The sequence below is a fragment of the Chelonia mydas genome, chromosome 2 (genome assembly GCF_015237465.2).
Source record: "Chelonia mydas isolate rCheMyd1 chromosome 2, rCheMyd1.pri.v2, whole genome shotgun sequence".
In the NCBI taxonomy this organism is placed as follows: Eukaryota; Metazoa; Chordata; order Testudines; family Cheloniidae; genus Chelonia; species Chelonia mydas.
The window spans coordinates 35,722,417-35,743,729 of NC_057850.1; the positions used below are offsets into that span (position 1 = coordinate 35,722,417).

Genomic DNA, 21,313 nt, shown 5'->3' on the forward strand with positions numbered 1-21,313 from the left:
GTATGCCAGAACACATTGGTGGATTCGGAAAACAGTTTCTGACCCTCAAAAGGTAGGTCCTCAACTATAGCCTGTACCTTTCTCAGAAATCCTGATAGGTGGAGCCAAGATGCCTGATGCATGACCACGGAGGTCACGGTGGAGCGTGCTGGAATCGAGAGAGGCTTGGAGGGCCATCCTTGTGATGAGAAAGCTTCAGAGATGTTGGACTTATATGCTTCTCTCGTCCTCTGGGAATGTTCAATAAAAGATTACATTGTAGAAAACAGGTTCTGTGTGTATTTTGTGAGCAGTGCAGAGTAATTTGCGATGCGGAATTGTAAGGTGGCGGAAGAATAGGCTTTGCGCCGAAAGAGGTCTAGCCTCTTCCAGTCCTTGTTGTAAGGGGTGGATCTAGACTGTTGCTGTTTGCCCCTCTGATTTACTGCCTCCACGACCAGTGAATTAGGAGTGGGGTGGGTAAAGAGAAATTCAGCCCCTTTTGCCAGCACGTAGTGTTTTTTGTCCGACAGGAAGGAGGGGCTGTGGCTGGTGTCTGCCTGATGATTTTGGCAGGGTCCATTATGGCAGCGTTAATTGGCAGTGCTATTTTTGCCGATGGGGAGGCCTGGAGAATGTCAGTGAGCTTATGTTGGGTCTCAGGGAGCTCAGACAAGGTGATGTCGGGGGAGTACACCACCCTCTTGAAAAGATCCCGAAAGGACTTGAAGTCATCCCCAGATGTGGTGGTGGGGGGTGGGTGGCATGATGGTTTTATCTGAAGACAAAGATGAGATATGCATAGGTGGCAAGGTGTCTCCTTCAGGTGCGTCCTGCTGTTCTTCAGTCTCCTCATCCTGGGCCTCTGAAAGTGCTGGGTCCATTGGTGAGGGAGAGCAGGGTGTTCTGGAGACTGGTGGGTTAGGTAGTCTAATGTTCTGGGCCCTATAAATGGCCCATGGGTCCCAATATGGCCAGTTGGGTGGGAGGGCCATAGGAGGTGGCAGCCAGGATTGGGGCTTCCAAGCTTGCATGTCTACTAGTGGCTGGTGATGTGAGGGACCAGCTTTTGCAGAGGAGTGGCAAGGGTGTATAGTCCTGGGTTGTTCTCCTCATCATCATCACTGGAGATCAGCATCATCGTGCTGAAGCCCCTGGGGTGATGATCTGACTTGGTTTCGGCCACACTGGGGTACCGTCAGTACTGAATGTGGAGGGTCCCTGGCGTCGAAGAAACTGCCAGGTCTGCCTGTCTAGTGAAAAGTTGCAGTACTGGGAAGCTCGGTGCCAAGGATGGCAGAGCAGTCTGAGAGGAGAGGGTCAGAACTGTCGGTGCTGAGGTCTTGCTGAGCTGTGTAGATGCAGTAGGTGGCACCATTACAGTGGTCAGTGCCGGGACGTTCTTCGGCATGGTCCATGCCGAGCTAGGGATTGCGCATTTGACTGAGAGCCTGCCCGTACCGGATCCTTGGCTCCTCAGGAAGTCTCAGTAGCCTCTCGCTCCAAGGCTCTCGGTACCGTTGGTACTGGGGCAGATTTTTTGCCAGGAGACCATTTCTTTTTTGGTGGATCTCGCTGTGGCAATGACTGAGACTGGTGTTTGATCACCTTTTTAGGGGCAAGGTCCTTGGAAACAGTGTTGGTAGCGGAGCCCTTCTCTGAGGCTGCTGCTGGCAAGCATTGGCCAGTAGGCATCCTGGACTCTGGGTTGGAGGCTGGCTTAAGGGATTTCTCCATCATGAGTAATTTAAGTTGGAGGTCCCTGGCTTTTAGTACCTGACAGTCTGTTTTTTACGGGGAAGACACTTTTGAGGAATATGGGTCTCTCGGAGACAGCAGACACACTGAGCATGACTGTCTGAAACAGGTATTGATAGCCTGCAGTTCAGGCAGCATTTAAATCCAGGGGAACCAGGCATGCCTGAGCAAGGTCCAGCTCTGCAGAAAAATGGGTAACCCGTGTTTAAGCAGTCATTGGAGGAGGCCCACCGGGGGCGGGAGAGGAAAAAAATACCCTAAAAAAAATTTTATTTTAAATATGGAAGAAATTAAAAGTAACGTTAACTGAAGTTAACTAGAATAGAGGGGATAAAAGAAAAAGGAAGGAATATGAACTTTCTACAAAGTTGAAGGGACATTGCTGGTGCTCCAACTCAAACCAAGGGTGGTAGAGAAGGAACTGGGGGTCGGTTGGTGCGCATGCTAGGTAGCCGCTTGGAGTGGCGCGAGACGGTTGCCGCACGTGTGCGGCCAACTGGGACACTGCTACTACAAATCTCTGATTACAAGCGCAGGGTGCTAAGATACCTAAAGTGGAGCACCCACAGGGACACTCCTCGAAGAGCAACCATTTTTTCCAGGAACTAAACATATTGTAAATAAAAGACTGCAATAACTTAATAATTTTCCTGTGTTCATTTATTTCTGTGCTTTAAGTAAATAATCTACTGGTGGACTTCCCAATTATCTGAAAGCCATGACAATGTTTATGCATCATGTCCAAAATTCAAACAATAATCAACCATTTAATTGTTTGAGACATTAATTTATTTTTCTTGATATATTTTATTTTAACTATCAATGTGGCGATTTTAAAGAATTTTTATTCAGATACTGATAAATATATCCACTATCATTTCCTTTAATGACCATTTTATGTAGAAAATAATGTACATCATATCAAAAACCTCTACTTGTCAAGTGTTCTCCTCTGGGGTTAATGGCACAGAGGTCATAAACTAAAGCAATGTTATATCTTGATACTGTTTTACAATTGATTTCACTCCTTTGTTCTATTTTAGGCAACAGTGCCTTGAGGGAAGATGAGCTGAACAATGACATTGTTTGCTGTATAGATACAGTGCATGATGGTTATAACAGAAACTTTTATGATTCCAAACTTTGCCAACTATAACCAGAGGCCACTCTATTCCAATGGGGTAGGACACATGACAAAAATGTAGGGATGTGAGCAGGAGATCACAGTGATGAGTATATATGGTAGAAATCAAATATTACTCAAAAACTTGCATAGCAAAAATTTTATATCATTCTTGAGTGACTGAAGATCAGTTTATTTTGAGGTTTGCCTCTAGAAATAAACTAAAATTAATAAACAATCTGCTAGCAGTTTATTTGAGGTTCTTGGCCAGAGAGAACACAGATGTTTAATAAATTAACATTTTACTGAAAATATTTCTTTCAGAATATGTCGGGTTTGGCTAATAATAGAAAAGTTACCTTGGTTGTAGAGATTTATCTTGTAGAAAAATTAAGATTCTGTAACATCTCATTTTGTAACAAATATTATCCATCATCTCCCCTACAAAAGTAACAATAGCCTCATAAAAAACACAAGATAGCTGTCTATTAACACACTATTGTTATAAGCATAGAGAAAGCACTGAATTTAGCATGCTTGATTTGAGAAATCTTTTTCCATGTGTGGTCACTATGTTGTGATAAATAGTGTACTTTTATTATGTCTGGCTCCCCTCTCCCACTCAAAACTAATCTTACAAGTACAAGAAAATACTTTCTTGATTCTAATTATTTAAATAAATAAATAATCCATAACGCCCTCTGACACAGGCTGCATTTGTAACAAGTACCTGAAAGTCTGTGCTTTCACAGATATAATTCATGAAATCATGTGTGTAAAAAGCCAAAAATGGCTGAGAACTTAAAAATCTGACAGCAACACACCATGAACCCCAGTGATGATTAAACCTAGTGATATTCTAAACAAAAAGAACTCTCAACTTTGCTTGTAGCTGTTTTCATCACTTCACACTGACTCATCATGCATTCTAGGATATTTGGGGTTACTGTTTGTGCTGGTTGTGTTGATTTGTGTGTGGGTTGTATAGTGCTGGGAGACTTGGGTGTATTTGTGCAGCTGGTGGATCAGGGGTGTATGCTGTAGTGAGGTGTGTTTGGGATTATTGTGTGTGCCATTTTATAGGTAGTTCTGAAGAACTGTGGCAGTTGGGCCAAAGAAACCACCATCTGTGCAGTCTCCCTAACAGAACCAATAAAATAGTAGCATGAAAATTAGCTGTAAAGTAAGGATGTTGATTGGCTGAGTTACTTGTGATATATACCACAGTGGTCTAGGATTTATGGCATGGCATAGATACATGCCTGGCTGTCGCGGGGGGCTGGAGGGGGGAGGAATGACAGAACCTGGTAATATTCTGAACAAAAACATCTCCCAACCATGCTTGTAGTAATTTCTATAGCTTCACACTGACACAACAGACTTTTGAAGCTACAGAGTGACACACTCTGGAATCTTATTATATTAAGAATACCATCCTCCTGATAAATTATCAAAAGCCAGGAAAGAAGGCTTGCTCCTTTTCTCATTGTAGGCAATGAGAGTTCTACTAGGATCATCAGCAGGAGCCTAAGATGACTTTAAAAATTCTACCAGCCACTGATGAAGTGAATTACGTATATTCTCTCTGCTGTAAATACATAACTTTCTTTAGTAATAGTGGGTGTTACACATGTGCACCAAAAGAAAAAATTGTTTACATATTTCAAAAAATAGTTTTGCAACTGGCTAGAATAATTTATGTATTTCTTTAATCTTAAATGTTATTTAGGGCACCTTGATATGTTTAAAATATGGTATTACTATATTCTTAAATTATCTTTAACAGCTCAAGTTGCATTAGTATAGTAATAATGAATATATTATGCAACACTTCAAAAAATAAACCAACATGTCCACATGCAGAAATAAAATATTTATATTCTGGACATTTCTTTAAGCAAATTTTGTAAACCTTGTTCTTTTGAAGGGAGCTTACTACAGAATACAATTGCACGATTTTTCAACTTGTTTACAAGACAAAATATTATAAACTCAGGCCCAAATCCTGAGGTACACTGAGCACCTGCAACTCCCAGTGAAGTCAAATAATATGAATCTACTTTTTACAGAAAATATACTAAACCTATTTGCATCAATCAAAAATGATGGGCCAAAGGCTGATGGGGCCATAAAGGGGCCCATAAAGCTATGCTGGGCAGCTGAGGATGTCTTCAGTGTGAGGAATCTTTGGCTGACATACAAACATCCAGGACAGTAATGAAGATGAAGCATGTGAGAGCTGGGGGACAAAACATTCTAAGTCAAGAGGCTATGCAATAAACTCCAAGGGGAAAGCAGACAAATTCACAATCTGACTATGTTTGGAAAATGCTATGAAACCTTCCTCTTAGAAAAAGCCTTTCCAACATAACAAGAATGACATTCACAAGATTACCACCACCACTATATATTCCCAAAAAAACCAGTACCACAAGCTAAGTTTTTACCCCTAAAAGGGAAGAGAGCAAGAGACATGTAGTCCACTACAGACTCCATTATTGCTATTGATTTTATGTGGAAGATGCTCAGATACTATAGTGTCAAGCACTAGTATAAAACTCTAGACAGAATGAGCAGCTTCATGCTATTTCCCAGTCTCCCCCCGCAATCCCCAGCTGCAACAGCCATCTGCAGACCATAAATAAGCAGAAAAAAGTTAGGGAACCCAGCTAAATTATACCAGTGGCAAAATGAAATGCTAGCATTACTACTTAGGCTTCAGAACTGAAAAGTGAAGTGAAAGCTGCTTCGTGCTGAGAATTTTGCAGTGTTAATCATTAGAGTCCCCTCAGGAATCAGGATGTCTCCCCTTTTATCAAAGTCCTAACTGGGAAAACACTGCAGGTTCTGTCTCCTCCTGTTTATCGAGACATTTCCATACAGGATTACATTAACTTTTTCACAAATGTACCAATTCTGAACACATCATCTATTTCTTCTCCTCCGCTGCCTCTCCCTGCTGGCATGACAGAGCAGTTTGGGACATATCTTAGGGAGAAGATAGCACACTGGATGGCCCAAGTCAATCATTTTGATGGGGGGGCGGGGTCTGAGTTTTTTCTTGAGCCAGCCCTCACAGAGAAGACATATTGCCCCAAGAAACCTTTGTCAACTCAAAAAATCAGTTTAAAAACAAAAACCAAAATACTTTAACTTACTTATGTTACCACTAATAAATGAGAAAAGTAAACTTTCAACTGGATTTTCCTTCTCCAAGTTTATCCGCTAATTCTTATTCAAATGAGAAAGTTTGTTCGTAGGCTATAGTACTTCTGGTTCATATACAGCAGCATAGCAAAAATCATCATGTTCATGTACTGGTCTATCTAGAAGTTCTTGTATGTTATTTCCCATATGCTCTAGATTAGAAGAACAGTATGCAGCAGTTCTTCAAATCTGTATATTAGAGATGTGAATGTATAACACTGCTAAATTAATGGTCAGTTAAAGAGTATTTTACAAGTGTGTAGATTTCTTTTTTTCTTTTTTTTTTTTTGCTTGTAATAGACACCTAACATCATGGTTATGCACCAACAGGGAATGCCTTACTGCCTTCTTCACCTAGTTTGCATTTCTTCCACACACACAGTCCCCTCTGTATGTTTCCAGTAGACATGCAGGTAGAATTCTGACCCTACTGAAATCAATAACAAAATTCCCGTCCTCAATTCCTTCAGCACCCCTGCCACACCTTGTCATAAATATAAAGGGAAGGGTAAACCCCTGTAAAATCCCTCCTGGCCAGAGGAAATCTCCTCTCACCTGTAAAGGGTTAAGAAGCTAAAGGTAACCTCGCTGGCACCTGACCAAAATGACCAATGAGGAGACAAGATAATTTCAAAAGCTGGGAGGAGGGAGAGAAACAAAGGGTATGTGTGTCTGTCTATATTTTGTCTTTGCCGGGGATAGACCAGGAATGAAGCCTTAGAACTTTTAGTAAGTAATCTAGCTAGGTACGTGTTAGATTATGATTTCTTTAAATGGCTGAGAAAAGAATTGTGCGGAATAGAATAACTATTTCTGTCTGTGTATCTTTTTTGTAACTTAAGGTTTTGCCTAGAGGGGTTCTCTATGTTTTGAATCTAATTACCCTGTAAAGTATTTACCATCCTGATTTTACAGGGGGGATTTTTTTTTATTTCTATTTACTTCTATTTCTATTAAAAGTCTTCTTGTAAGAAAACTGAATGCTTTTTCATTGTTCTCAGATCCAAGGGTTTGGGTCTGTGGTCACCTATGCAAATTGGTGAGGCTTTTTATCCAACATTTCCCTGGAAAGGGGGGGTGCAAGTGTTGGGAGGATTGTTCATTGTTCTTAAGATCCAAGGGTCTGGGTCTGTAGTCACCTAGGCAAATTGGTGAGGCTTTTTACCAAACCTTGTCCAGGAAGTGGGGTGCAAGGTTTTGGGAAGTATTTTGGGGGGAAAGACGTGTCCAAACAGCTCTTCCCCAGTAACCAGTATTTGTTTGGTGGTGGTAGCGGCCAATCCAAGGACAAAGGGTGGAATATTTTGTACCTTGGGGAAGTTTTGACCTAAGCTGGTAAAGATAAGCTTAGGAGGTTTTTTTCATGCAGGTCCCCACATCTGTACCCTAGAGTTCAGAGTGGGGGAGGAACCTTGACATGGTGGCAGCGGTGGGATTAACCTGAAATCATTTTGAGATCCAGTTGAGATTTTTTTTTGAACTAGAAATACAGATTTTAAAAAAGGAGATTTTTTTTTTCTTTCCTTTGGAAAGGAAGTCCAGAAGCAGCTGAAACTGAAAGCAGCTTGTTTTTTTCTCTGCTTTGTGGCCAAGCAGAGACAAAAGGGGATTATCTTTGTGAATTGCAGGTTTTCTTTGCCTGGAGGCAGGGTACTTAACTCCTGCAGGGAAATTCACAGTCTTCCAACCCAGAGTTGTTTTTTTTTCCCTAAAAGTAAATAGAAGGGGGGGTGTTCTACCCATTTGCCTGGAGACAAAAGTGGCAAGGGTTTTTTTTTTTGGATTTTGATTTTTTACAAGGAGCACAAGTTTAAAAAGGAAACTTGGTTTTTCTTTGGGCTGGGTAAACAGGTTTCAAAGTAGCTGGAAGTTTTTGCTTTGATTTGGGCCCAGAGCAGAGACAAGGGAATTGTCTTTTTTTTTTTTTTTTTGTAGGCTGACAATCACTATCAGAGAATAGGTATTCTATTCCAGCACAGCAAAATTTTACAGCCAAGTTTTTTTTTGTTTATTTCTAAACCTCGGGTGTAAAGTTAGTTAAAAACAGAGAGGTTAGAATGACAAAATCTGCGGCTCGACTACGGCTGGAATTAGCCAGATTTCAGGCTGAGGAAAGACAAAGGGAACATGAAAGACAGATAGAACTCATGCGGCTGAAGAAGGAGGAGAAGGAACAAGAAAGGGAGGCAGCGAAAGAGGCAGCGAAAGAGGCAGAACAACACCAAGCGGCTGCTCACAGGAGAGCTATGGAAGCAAGGGACAAAGAACTGGAGGAGAAGGAAAAAGAGAGGAAGTATGTGGAGGAGATAGAGAAGATAAAGGCTCAGGAGAATATCCCAACAAACCCTAGCTATCCTTCTCCAAGTACCACTTCCCATCCCAGAAAGTTCCCCACCTACAAAGCAGGCGATGATACTGAGGCCTTCCTAGAAAACTTCGAAAGGGCCTGCCTTGGGTACAACATCTCTACTGACCAATACATGGTAGAGCTGAGGCCGCAGCTCAGTGGACCCTTAGCTGAGGTGGCAGCTGAAATGCCTAAAGAACACATGAACAAGTATGAACTGTTTAAATCCAAGGCGAGAGTCAGAATGGGGATAACACCCGAGCAGTCTCGTCGGAGGTTCAGAGCCCTAAGGTGGAAACCAGATGTGTCATTTACCCGACATGCCTACCACATTGTGAAGCATTGGGAGGCCTGGATATCCGGAGCAAGTGTTGAATCTCCAGTAAATTTGCCCTTCCTAATGCAAATGGAACAATTCTTAGAGGGTGTTCCTGAGGAAATAGAAAGATACATCCTAGATGGGAAGCCCAAAACTGTAATCGAGGCAGGAGAGATTGGAGCCAGATGGGTGGAGGTGGCAGAGAAGAAGAAAACTGGTCGCAGTTGGAGCGGAGACCAGAAGGGACAACCCCAGACCACACCCTATTACCGGGGGCCGCCCAAAGCCCCACCTACCTCCCAAAGAACCCTCCAGACCCCTTATCGTCCCTCCACCCCGTTCTCCAGCAACCCTCCTCGCCCCAGTGACCAGTCAGCTGGACGATGTTTTAAATGTAACGAGCTGGGGCATGTAAAGGCCAACTGCCCCAAGAACCCCAACAGATTACAGTTCATTGCACCGGAATCGCACCAGAGGTCCACAGGCCCAGATACCTCCCAGATACCCTTGGAGCGGAGGGAAACTGTGAGTGTGGGCGGGAAGAAGGTCACCGCGTGGAGGGACACCGGAGCACAAGTGTCAGCTATCCATGCTTCCTTAGTGGACCCCAATTTAATCAACCCAGAGATCCAAGTGACGATTCAACCCTTCAAGTCCAACTCTTTCGATTTGCCTACAGCCAAGTTGCCTGTCCAGTACAAGGGCTGGTCCGGAACGTGGACTTTTGCAGTCTATGATGATTATCCCATCCCCATGCTGTTGGGGGAAGACTTGGCCAATCATGTGAAGCAGGCCAAGAGGGTGGGAACGGTCACCCGCAGCCAGGCTAACCAAGCCGTGAGGCCTAGCTCTGTTCCGGAAACTTCTATCAGGACCCGGTCAGAGGTGATGGATCCGGACCCCAGACCAATGTCTGCAACAGCAGTAGTGGATCCAGTCCCAGAGACCCAGACGGAACCAGTCCCAGAACCGGAACCAGCCGAACAACCAACACCAGACCCATTGCCAGCACTGAATCCAGTACTTGCAACCTCAACACCAGAGGGCCCCACCGACCCTGAACCGACAGCAGCCGATAACCCGACACAAGAGTCTCAGCCGGAGCCTGAATCCCAACATAGTTCACCAGCGGAGAGCGGTTCACAGTCAACAGAAACAGCCCCATCCCCTATATCGCTTCCAGAGGGACCAAGCCTAGGTCCACAATCCAATAAGGAACTGATGTCTCCAGCATCAAGGGAACAGTTCCAGACCGAACAGGAAGCAGATGAAAGCCTCCAGAGAGCTTGGACGGCGGCACGGAGCCACCCACCGCCTCTCAGCTCTTCTACTCGATCCAGGTTTGTTGTAGAAAGAGGACTTTTATACAAGGAAACTCTTTCTGGTGGACACCAGGAAGACTGGCATCCTCAGAGACAGTTGGTAGTTCCAACTAAATACCGGGCCAAGCTCTTGAGCTTAGCCCATGATCACCCTAGTGGCCATGCTGGGGTGAACAGGACCAAAGACCGTTTGGGGGGGTCATTCCACTGGGAGGGAATGGGCAAGGATGTTTCTACCTATATCCAGTCTTGTGAGGTGTGCCAAAGAGTGGGAAAGCCCCAAGACCAGGTCAAAGCCCCTCTCCAGCCACTCCCCATCATTGAAGTTCCATTTCAGCGAGTAGCTGTGGATATTCTGGGTCCTTTTCCGAAAAAGACACCCAGAGGAAAGCAGTACATACTGACTTTCATGGATTTTGCCACCCGATGGCCGGAAGCAGTAGCTCTAAGCAACACCAGGGCTAAAAGTGTGTGCCAGGCACTAGCAGACATTTTTGCCAGGGTAGGTTGGCCCTCCGACATCCTCACAGATGCAGGGACTAATTTCCTGGCAGGAACTATGAAAAACCTTTGGGAAGCTCATGGGGTAAATCACTTGGTTGCCACTCCTTACCACCATCAAACAAATGGCATGGTGGAGAAGTTTAATGGAACTTTGGGGGCCATGATACGTAAATTCGTAAATGAGCACTCCAATGATTGGGACCTAGTGTTGCAGCAGTTGCTCTTTGCCTACAGAGCTGTACCACACCCCAGTTTAGGGTTTTCCCCATTTGAACTTGTATATGGCCGTGAGGTTAAGGGGCCATTGCAGTTGGTGAAGCAGCAATGGGAGGGATTTACACCTTCTCCAGGAACTAACATTCTGGACTTTGTAACCAACCTACAAAACACCCTCCGAACCTCTTTAGCCCTTGCTAAAGAAAACTTACAGGATGCTCAAAAAGAGCAAAAAGCCTGGTATGATAAACATGCCAGAGAGCGTTCCTTCAAAGTAGGGGACCAGGTCATGGTCTTAAAGGCGCTCCAGGCCCATAAAATGGAAGCATCGTGGGAAGGGCCATTCACGGTCCAGGAGCGCCTGGGAGCTGTTAATTATCTCATAGCATTCCCCACCTCCAACCGAAAGCCTAAGGTGTACCATATTAATTCTCTAAAGCCCTTTTATTCCAGAGAATTAAAGGTTTGTCAGTTTACAGCCCAGGGAGGAGACGACGCTGAGTGGCCTGAAGGTGTCTACTACGAAGGGAAATGTGCTGGTGGTGTGGAAGAGGTGAACCTCTCCATGACCCTTGGGCGTATGCAGCGACAGCAGATCCAGGAGCTGTGCACTAGCTACGCGCCAACGTTCTCAGCCACCCCAGGACTGACTGAACGGGCATACCACTCCATTGACACAGGTAATGCTCGCCCAATTAGAGTCCAACCTTACCGGGTGTCTCCTCAAGCTAAAACTGCTATAGAACGGGAGATCCGGGATATGTTACAGATGGGTGTAATCCGCCCCTCTGAAAGTGCATGGGCATCTCCAGTGGTTCTAGTTCCCAAACCAGATGGGGAAATACGTTTTTGCGTGGACTACCGTAAGCTAAATGCTGTAACTCGCCCAGACAACTATCCAATGCCACGCACAGATGAACTATTAGAGAAACTGGGACGGGCCCAGTTCATCTCTACCTTGGACTTAACCAAGGGGTACTGGCAGGTACCGCTAGATGAATCTGCCAAGGAAAGGTCAGCCTTCACCACACATCTCGGGCTGTATGAATTTAATGTACTCCCTTTCGGGCTGCGAAATGCACCCGCCACCTTCCAAAGACTTGTAGATGGTCTCCTAGCAGGATTAGGAGAATATGCAGTCGCCTACCTTGACGATGTGGCCATATTTTCGGATTCCTGGGCAGACCACCTGGAACATCTACAAAAAGTCCTTGAGCGCATAAGGGAGGCAGGACTAACTGTTAAGGCTAAGAAGTGTCAAATAGGCCTAAACAGAGTGACTTACCTTGGACACCAGGTGGGTCAAGGAACTATCAGCCCCCTACAGGCCAAAGTGGATGCTATCCAAAAGTGGCCTGTCCCAAAGTCAAAGAAACAGGTTCAATCCTTCTTAGGCTTGGCCGGTTATTACAGACGATTTGTACCGCACTACAGCCAAATCGCCGCCCACTGACAGACCTAACCAAAAAGAAACAGCCAAATGCGGTTCAGTGGACCGAAAAGTGTCAGAAGGCCTTTAACAAGCTTAAAGCGACACTCATGTCTGACCCTGTACTAAGGGCCCCAGACTTTGACAAACCGTTCCTAGTAACCACAGATGCGTCCGAGCGTGGTGTGGGAGCAGTTTTAATGCAGAAAGGACCTGATCAAGAATTCCACCCTGTAGTGTTTCTCAGCAAAAAACTGTCTGAGAGGGAAAGCCACTGGTCAGTCACTGAAAAAGAATGTTACGCCATTGTCTACGCTCTGGAAAAGCTACGCCCATATGTTTGGGGACGGCGTTTCCACCTGCAAACCGACCATGCTGCACTGAAGTGGCTTCACACGGTCAAAGAAAATAGCAAAAAACTTCTTCGGTGGAGTTTAGCTCTCCAAGATTTTGATTTTGACATCCAACACATCTCAGGAGCTTCTAACAAAGTGGCTGATGCACTCTCCCGTGAAAGTTTCCCAGAATCAACTGGTTAAAATCGTCCTTGAGATGTAGAAAATATTGTTAGTCTTTATGTACTTGGTAGTATATTTAGAGATGCATGTGTCTTATTAACTCTGTTTTTCCTAGAGCTCCAGGAAGAAATCCCAGCCAGTGTTTCACCCTAGCTGAGATTTGGGGGGCGTGTCATAAATATAAAGGGAAGGGTAAACCCCTGTAAAATCCCTCCTGGCCAGAGGAAATCTCCTCTCACCTGTAAAGGGTTAAGAAGCTAAAGGTAACCTCGCTGGCACCTGACCAAAATGACCAATGAGGAGACAAGATAATTTCAAAAGCTGGGAGGAGGGAGAGAAACAAAGGGTATGTGTGTCTGTCTATATTTTGTCTTTGCCGGGGATAGACCAGGAATGAAGCCTTAGAACTTTTAGTAAGTAATCTAGCTAGGTACGTGTTAGATTATGATTTCTTTAAATGGCTGAGAAAAGAATTGTGCGGAATAGAATAACTATTTCTGTCTGTGTATCTTTTTTGTAACTTAAGGTTTTGCCTAGAGGGGTTCTCTATGTTTTGAATCTAATTACCCTGTAAAGTATTTACCATCCTGATTTTACAGGGGGGATTTTTTTTTATTTCTATTTACTTCTATTTCTATTAAAAGTCTTCTTGTAAGAAAACTGAATGCTTTTTCATTGTTCTCAGATCCAAGGGTTTGGGTCTGTGGTCACCTATGCAAATTGGTGAGGCTTTTTATCCAACATTTCCCTGGAAAGGGGGGGTGCAAGTGTTGGGAGGATTGTTCATTGTTCTTAAGATCCAAGGGTCTGGGTCTGTAGTCACCTAGGCAAATTGGTGAGGCTTTTTACCAAACCTTGTCCAGGAAGTGGGGTGCAAGGTTTTGGGAAGTATTTTGGGGGGAAAGACGTGTCCAAACAGCTCTTCCCCAGTAACCAGTATTTGTTTGGTGGTGGTAGCGGCCAATCCAAGGACAAAGGGTGGAATATTTTGTACCTTGGGGAAGTTTTGACCTAAGCTGGTAAAGATAAGCTTAGGAGGTTTTTTTCATGCAGGTCCCCACATCTGTACCCTAGAGTTCAGAGTGGGGGAGGAACCTTGACACCTTCCCCCACTGATTTCATCTTGGGAACTTTAGAAACAAATCTAGCCACCTAACTCTCCCTCTTCTCATCTGCACACACCCCCTATTTGCCAAAGACAACAGATCAATTGTAGTATCTTTATATACAGGTTTTAGACATTGTAGGTATTGATGTGATGTATCTGAAATAATACAAAATATAGTACTTTTATGTCGTGAAAAATATCACACTAGACTTTTTGTGTGAAGTTTTTTTCATATTGCCTGTTAATAGTGAAAAAGCATTACAATCAAACTGGTAACCCTAATTCGTCCAAGTAGTCCCATTAAGCTCAGATGAATAAAGGTTGAAGGATCAGACCCTTCGATGACTTGTGAATAATTGTAACTGAATGTCTGAAGAAACCACATAAATGAGTTTTCTTCCAATAACTGAATTTTATAGATGTTTATCTTCAGACAAAAATAAGCTTACAAAATCTAATAGAGAATACTTGTCAATATCAAAAGAACTTTTTTTAAATAATGAAAAAAAATGTAATATTAAATATTTTACCACTTTGTTCACAGATTGTCACCAAATTTTAAGCTCAATTAAAGGTGGTTAAAGTTTTTCACTAAAACTTTTTTGCTGAAAAATGGCCTTTTTTCCAAAACATAAAACTTTCATAAAAAGTTTTGTTTTCCACTTTTTCACTGAAACTGAAAATTGCAAAATTTTGCATTTGTTTCACACATTTATCCTCCTTCCTTTTCATTACTGAATACAACAGAATGAATGATGTTTTGTTTCCCCACACACACTTTTTCATTCTTCTCCTCCTCCATTAGCCATTTTGTAACTTTTCAAAATTTCCTCACCTTTGAAAAGTTGCAGAGTCAACAACACACACACACACACACACACACACACACACAAAACCTGGACACCATTTTATTGTACTCATTGACAAAAAAGAAAAATAGAGGAGAAAGGAGAAAAAAATAAAAATTTTGAAATTTTTCAAAATATATTTTGGCCAAAAAGCAATTTTAAAAGGAAAAATTTTTGAACCCTGCAAAACAGAAACAGCTTTGAAATTTCAAAATTTTTCCAGAAATTGTTTTTCCACTTTTTGAACAGCTCTTTCCCCTGATCTAGGAGCCCTGCTATCATGACTTCAGTGGGAATTGTACATATACCAGAGCAGAATTTGGCTCATGTTCACTATGACAACTATCTCAGTGTTTTACGTAATCTCGTAGCATAGTGAGCTGAATGTAAGCAGTAACTAACACAGTTGTATTTCATGAAGAAAAAAAATGCATCTTCTATAAATTTTACCAGAAATCTATGATTTTAGGATTACAAATTATACACTATCCTGTAGAAATTTTTAAAAGGATGAAATCATAGTTGGATTATGATGACTACTCTTCAATTTTTCCCCTTCCTTTTCTGATTCTAATTGCCACATAATACTAATTATTAGACAGCTATTATAATGTTAGAAGTGAATACTCCTCATAGTAGATCACTGGAAAATACAGCCTACAGTACAATTAAGTGAAATTAGATACTTCAGGTATCATAAAAAAGTATGAATAAAACTGAAATAATGTGTGTATGTGGAAAAATATAAGTAATACAAATATATAACTTTATAGCTAAACATTTCTGCTGCTGTAGTTTAATTGTCAACATTTCCATTATTAACTCTTTTCAGGAGGTTATTGCTTTCCTTTAAAAAAATTCTGGCTGAAAGGTTTAAAAGTTTCACATGAAATTTTGCATATATGTATGTCTGACAAAAAAATTACAGTATAGATTTTATCAAATTTATTTTTTAGCCTTTAAGTGTATAAAAAAACTAGTTGAGTGCAAAATTGTCAACTCAATTGTCTGGTAAAAGTGGGCCCTCACTTAATTTACATATTTCTCTTTGCCAATCAGAGCTCTGAAAGCAAAGGCAGTGTCAGCTTGAAAAATGCTCTTATAAGGATGTTATGAATGGGAAAGTATTTTACACACACTCTCCAGTATGTTTTAATGCTATAGAGACATGAATTAGTCTATAGAGAGCAGCTTAGTTACGTCTGGGGCTCCTTTTCATTTTGTTGTTTTTGCTGTGGCTGAAGAACGTTATTTACCAGCTCAGTGATCCCACTAAAGGGATCATATATATATATATATATATATATATATATATATATATATATATATATATATATATGAAAGTAGTTATGAGCCAAATCATACAGCCTTTTCTAAAGAACGTTTGCAAGGATTGCAAAATTCAGGGCTTAGTATACCCAATCCCACAAATTGTTCTCCTGTGCAATTTTTTAAAGATTCTTATGTTTCTAAATATATATTTTCACAATAAACTAAAACTGCCATTGCCTATAATAACTAAAAGAAACTCAGCTAAATATATATCTAACAAAGGGACCGGACAGGTCTCTGAAAAATATATAAAAAGGAAATAATAAAAATGCATGTTTTAAAACCACCTAAGCATGTGCCCAAAAAGATTTTAAAAATTAATTATATAAACCAACAAGACTTTTTCCCATAAAATAAGTAAATAAATAAAATAAAACTCCATAAATTAAAAAGCTATAACATTAGGCTGTAACACTTAGAAAAATCTAGGAAATTTGAAATTAAAGTTATTCTTAACTTTCTTCTCTTTTTACTTGTGGCTGCATGGTTTAAGTTCAACCGTAAGTCTGAATCTCCTAGCTTTGCCAGGTTCTGTTCAACCTTAACATTTTCAAATGGCAAAAACAGTTAATTTCTCATATGGTTCTCCTTAAAGGAAATCCATCGTGGCATGGCACTGTAAAAAGATCATCAGTGAAATCCTGGCTGCAGTGAAGTCCACTGCAAGACTCCCATTGACTACAATAGGACCAGGATTTCACCTCATATCTGTCAAAGCTCAGAAACTTTACAGATATTTCAACGTCATGAAAAAAATGAAATGGAAAATTCCCAGCTCTTCAGATGTATGATGTATATTTTATAGCATTCTATGTATGATCAATATCATAAATACTGTGTATCTACATAGATATGCTACATATAATACTACATATCTGATCATTCAACCTTCCCATGCATAGAACTCATGTTAACTTCAATGGAAGTTTTTCAAAAAGAGTACTTGCAAGGAAAGGCATTAAATGGAGCAGTGAGAGTTCCTAAGATTCTCTCCCTCCCTCCCCCATCTAATCAACTCAATTGTCTGGTAAAAGTGGGCCCTCACTTAATTTGCATATTTCTCTTTGCCAATCAAAGCTCTGAAAGCAAAGGCAGTGTCAGCTTGTAAAATGCTCTTATAAGGATGTTATGAATGGGAAAGTATTTTACACATACTCTCCAGTATGTTTTAATGCTATAGAGACATGAATTAGTCTACAGAGAGCAGCTTACTTACGTCTGGGGCTCCTTTTCATTTTGTTGTTTTTGCTGTGGCTGAAGAACGTTATTTACCAGCTCAGTGATCCCGCTAAAGGGAAACCACCTGTTTAAATAAGCAAATAATGTGACTGAATAACCAAATAAATCATACTAGTTTAAGTGTTTTCTTACCCAATAATAATAGAAATATACAGGTGGAAAAGCTACAGCCAATGGGAATGTTAGCTGCAATAATAAGTCAGCCACTAAGGATGTAAGGGAAATAAAGTTTTACACTTAACCAGGCCACAAGCAGGCAGCAAGAAACTACATCCAGCTAACATGTGGATGAAGTAAGAAGCTGCAGGCAGCTCTCTTACAAGCCGATCAGGAAGCAGATGACAAACTAGCTGCAGCCTATCAGGTATTAGTGAAAGCTAATACCATCAAAGGTGCAGAAAGCAGAACATGGCAAAGGTAGAAAAGTCAAGCCTACTGTACTTTTAAGATATTTTACTTACTGTGTCGGTTGTGGTTTTTGTTCTTCTTTGACCCTAAAAAAATAAGTTTGCACAACTGAGTGCAGTGTACTGGAAAACAGTTTCTATCTGCAGTTCTATAATCTACATCCAATGGGGAAAAGTAGTTTAATTTTGTATTAAACTAGATTTACTTAATACTTGTCCATATAGTTGTAGTCGAACCGTATTCTTTTTTAACTTCCACTAAGACTAAAAAATGAGGTAGCGTAACATTAATATCTAAAATTGAGTAGAAGGATGTACTGTGATTGATTTCTAATCTTTAGACAGAATAGTTTAGCATATTAGAATATTTTTAGAAATATATTAACCTACAAAATGGAAAAAGGTAGTGTTTTAATCATAAGTTAATATATTAATATTTTATACTTTTATATTTCTGATAGAGAAAAATTTTCAGGGTCTACATGTATAGTTAAATTCTCACCGATTGTAATTCAAAGTGAAGTGAATCTAGTTTCTTGAACCAGTAGGTTAAATTAGAAGATAAACCTTGATTTCACTTTCTAAATTACATTTCTATTTCATAAGCATCAGTGTACAGTACAGCTATGAAAATTAAACAAGTCAGTTTTGTTTGAATAAACCTTACTAGGACTTGAAAAAGGCTGACAGCTATTTATTACCCACAATAGCTATTGAACAATTCTAGTAAGGTCAAATGTCTTTAAGAAAACATTTCAGCTGAAGTACATGCTTAGCTTTGTGCATGCTATCCAGTGCTCTAACACCACCTAATTACACTCGCATCTCACACAGCAAGGACCACATATACACACAGGGTCCCATGTAGTGAAGTACAGAAAGTCATAGAAGTTTACTGTAACCTGCGCCAAAAATTCAAGCAGTAGCCAAGTGTTTTCTGCTTTCTATGATGCCATAGTGAATTACTACTGTGAAAAGGTTCAATGAACATCCACAAAATGCAAAACTAGGAGAGCGGTCTGTGAAAAGAGTCAGTGACACAGCAGGTAGAATATGATATCCTGAAAATATTTCATAATTTACTACATCAGAGACAAAACATACAGCACAGAATCAATAACTTCCTATCACTGCTTTGCCTCTTTAGTATATTACAATATCACACACACACACACACCCCACTATGTTAAAAATAAGTTACAGTTGAAAAATCAAGCACACAGATGCAAAAGTTAGGAAATGTCTAAATTAAGTTTCCTTGTCCAACCTTAATTCAGCCCATATATTTGTAGTGAATTGTACCTATGCATTATGATTAAGTCTTTAATCACATGATCAAATACTATATTTTCCATATGACCTCTACCTCTTTCAGTGCCCATAACAGACAGTGCCCCTGAATGGGTAGCTATTCAATAGTTCTTTGTATCCTTCTTGTTCAATGTAAGGTCCAAGCCTTATTTACCATATGCCATCTCTGCATTGAATACAGCATAATTACTTTCCACATGGACTGTTCTATGGTCCTCAAAACAAATATTAATGAAATATTCTTCACCTCACACTTGTAAAGTAAAATCATCATCTTCATTTTACAGATGGTCAAACGAAGCACTGAGCAACTAAAACCAACATTGACATAAATGGCTACTAATTTTGGGTACACAATTTGAGTCTCCTAGGAACTGATTTTTCAAAGTATTTAACATTTTATATATTCAATGCACAGCCCTGACGGACTTCAATGCAGTTGTAAGAACACTTCTTCAAATCTGACACCAGGTGGCTCTAGTTGGGCATACATAAAATAAAGGATACACAATTAGTGATCACCTCTGAAAAGTTTTGGTTAAAGAGATGGGCACTCTGTGGCAGAATCTGGGATAGAATCCAGTTCTGCAGGGCACCATTCAACTACCTAAACCACGAGGCCATTCTTTCTCTTCCTGCAATCCCCTGCCTCATTCACTAGACACCATCCAACCCTCTACAAGAAATGAGGCGGGGTGTCTGTTTTGATAATGAGGCCTACAAATTTACCCTAATGTGAGCTCAACTGTTAAAATTGAGTGAAAGTTCATAAAGTATTTGAGATGGGGTATACAAACCCCACACTGGGCTAAAAGGGATTAAAGAACATTACAGGCCCCATAACCCCACCCCTCCAACCCTGAAGAGCATGCTCCAGATGGAGAAAGGATTGAATAGGAAGCAATGGAGCTCAGAAAGAGGGAGGCTGGGCAGGAGGGCAGACCTATCCTGAAGCCTCCCCAAGGGAATAAGACCATGTGCTGAGCTCAGATGCAGCTGATGGTTTGGTTGCCTTTTCTTTTTCTTTTCACCTTATACTGGACTGGAAGCTGGGGGAGAAAGGCAGATGGTAGGAAGTGACCCAGGGAGGGAACCTGGAGGCCACTTTTGGGGGCTAGACACTGTTGACCCTCCTAGGACCCTGGCTCAGAGCCTGGTGGAGTGGGTGGGCCTAAGTTCCCGTACTACTGTCCCTACTACTACCCAAGCTGCCTGCCCACCTCATTGCACCTTTGATTAAAAGAGGACCTGGACTGCAAGACACATCCAGACAGGGAGGTGGCACTAAGTGCACTAACTAGAAGGATACCTAACCCTTTGAGGACTCCGTTACAGTATTAAAATAACCTATAACAACAAATATTGATGAGAAAAGGTGCAAAAGGAAGACAGAAAAACTGGTCTAAACAAAAAGGCCTATTGATATAATTCAAGGCTGTGTTAAGATCATATCTAGCACACAAGAACAGTGTGGGACCATAAATTAATGAACCAAAATTGGTGTGTTGGAAATTAGGCCTAATTAGCAAACAAAATGATGAGGGGATGAGCTATTCCACCCACCACTCCCTTTTGGAGTTCTTAAAAAGAGAAACTTTGGAAGGAAAATATGGACAAGAGAAAAACTGCAAATATTGTCTGTCTGAAAAACAAAAGAAGGGGAAGGTGCGAGCTACACCATGATGGTTGCCACCCAACTGCCTGCTGTCACCACTGTGCCTTCATGATCCTGATACTGGCCAAAAAGATGTCCTGACCAGACTGAGCCAGAGAGAGAGGGACCTATATGATATCTCCCTCTTCACTGGCTCCAGCAAAATCCCAAAGGCCACCCAGAATGTGAGACTTTGTCACACTCCTCTCCCACATGTGTTTTCCTTCCCCACCATACTTCTTCTCTTTACTATCCTTCTCTTTTCACTTCTGTTCAATAAAAGTCTGACTTAGCCAGGCAACACTGCGTATTTTGCAACACTGCTGTAAGAGAGACAACTAAAAGTAATGCCTTTGAACAGCCCAATGTTGGTACAAATTTGCCTGGTCTCTGAGTGGCTGATAAGACCATTTTCTGTGCCTGTGTTTTTCCAGCAGAAAAAATGTAGCAAGAGTCAACATCAGAGACAAAAGCAGTATTTTCCATATTTACTATCTTTTCTTTCCCTTTCTATGTATTTTTGTTTTGTTTTGTCTTCTAGGAAATAGGACAGGACTTTAACAACAACAGCAACAATGACAGCTCCAGCCCATCTCAGCTAACTTATCTTTTCCCCAAAAAAGACACTTATTACCATCTAAGAGACTGTCAAACAGGTGGTGGGGCTGGCTTCCTTCTGAAGACTCTCTGCA

General features: G+C 41.3%; 1 protein-coding gene across 29 annotated transcripts in view; it reads right to left on the reverse strand.

The window, feature by feature from the left end:
* RIMS2 (regulating synaptic membrane exocytosis 2) overlaps positions 1-21,313 on the reverse strand; it is a 728,605-nt gene that overhangs the window by 604,927 nt on the left and 102,365 nt on the right. For 4 of the 29 annotated variants that reach the window (XM_037892154.2, XM_043539225.1, XM_043539226.1 and 1 more), the window contains exons 2-3: positions 17,711-17,743; positions 17,227-17,313 (exon numbers count right to left, since the gene is read on the reverse strand). The exons of 24 other annotated variants lie outside the window; for them this stretch is intronic. In XM_037892154.2, coding sequence (XP_037748082.1) covers positions 17,227-17,313; positions 17,711-17,743 — 120 coding nt within the window. Of the gene's footprint in view, positions 1-15,878; positions 15,954-17,226; positions 17,314-17,710; positions 17,744-21,313 lie in introns of those variants that run through there. One more of the 29 variants, XM_043539210.1, reaches the window with a different exon arrangement.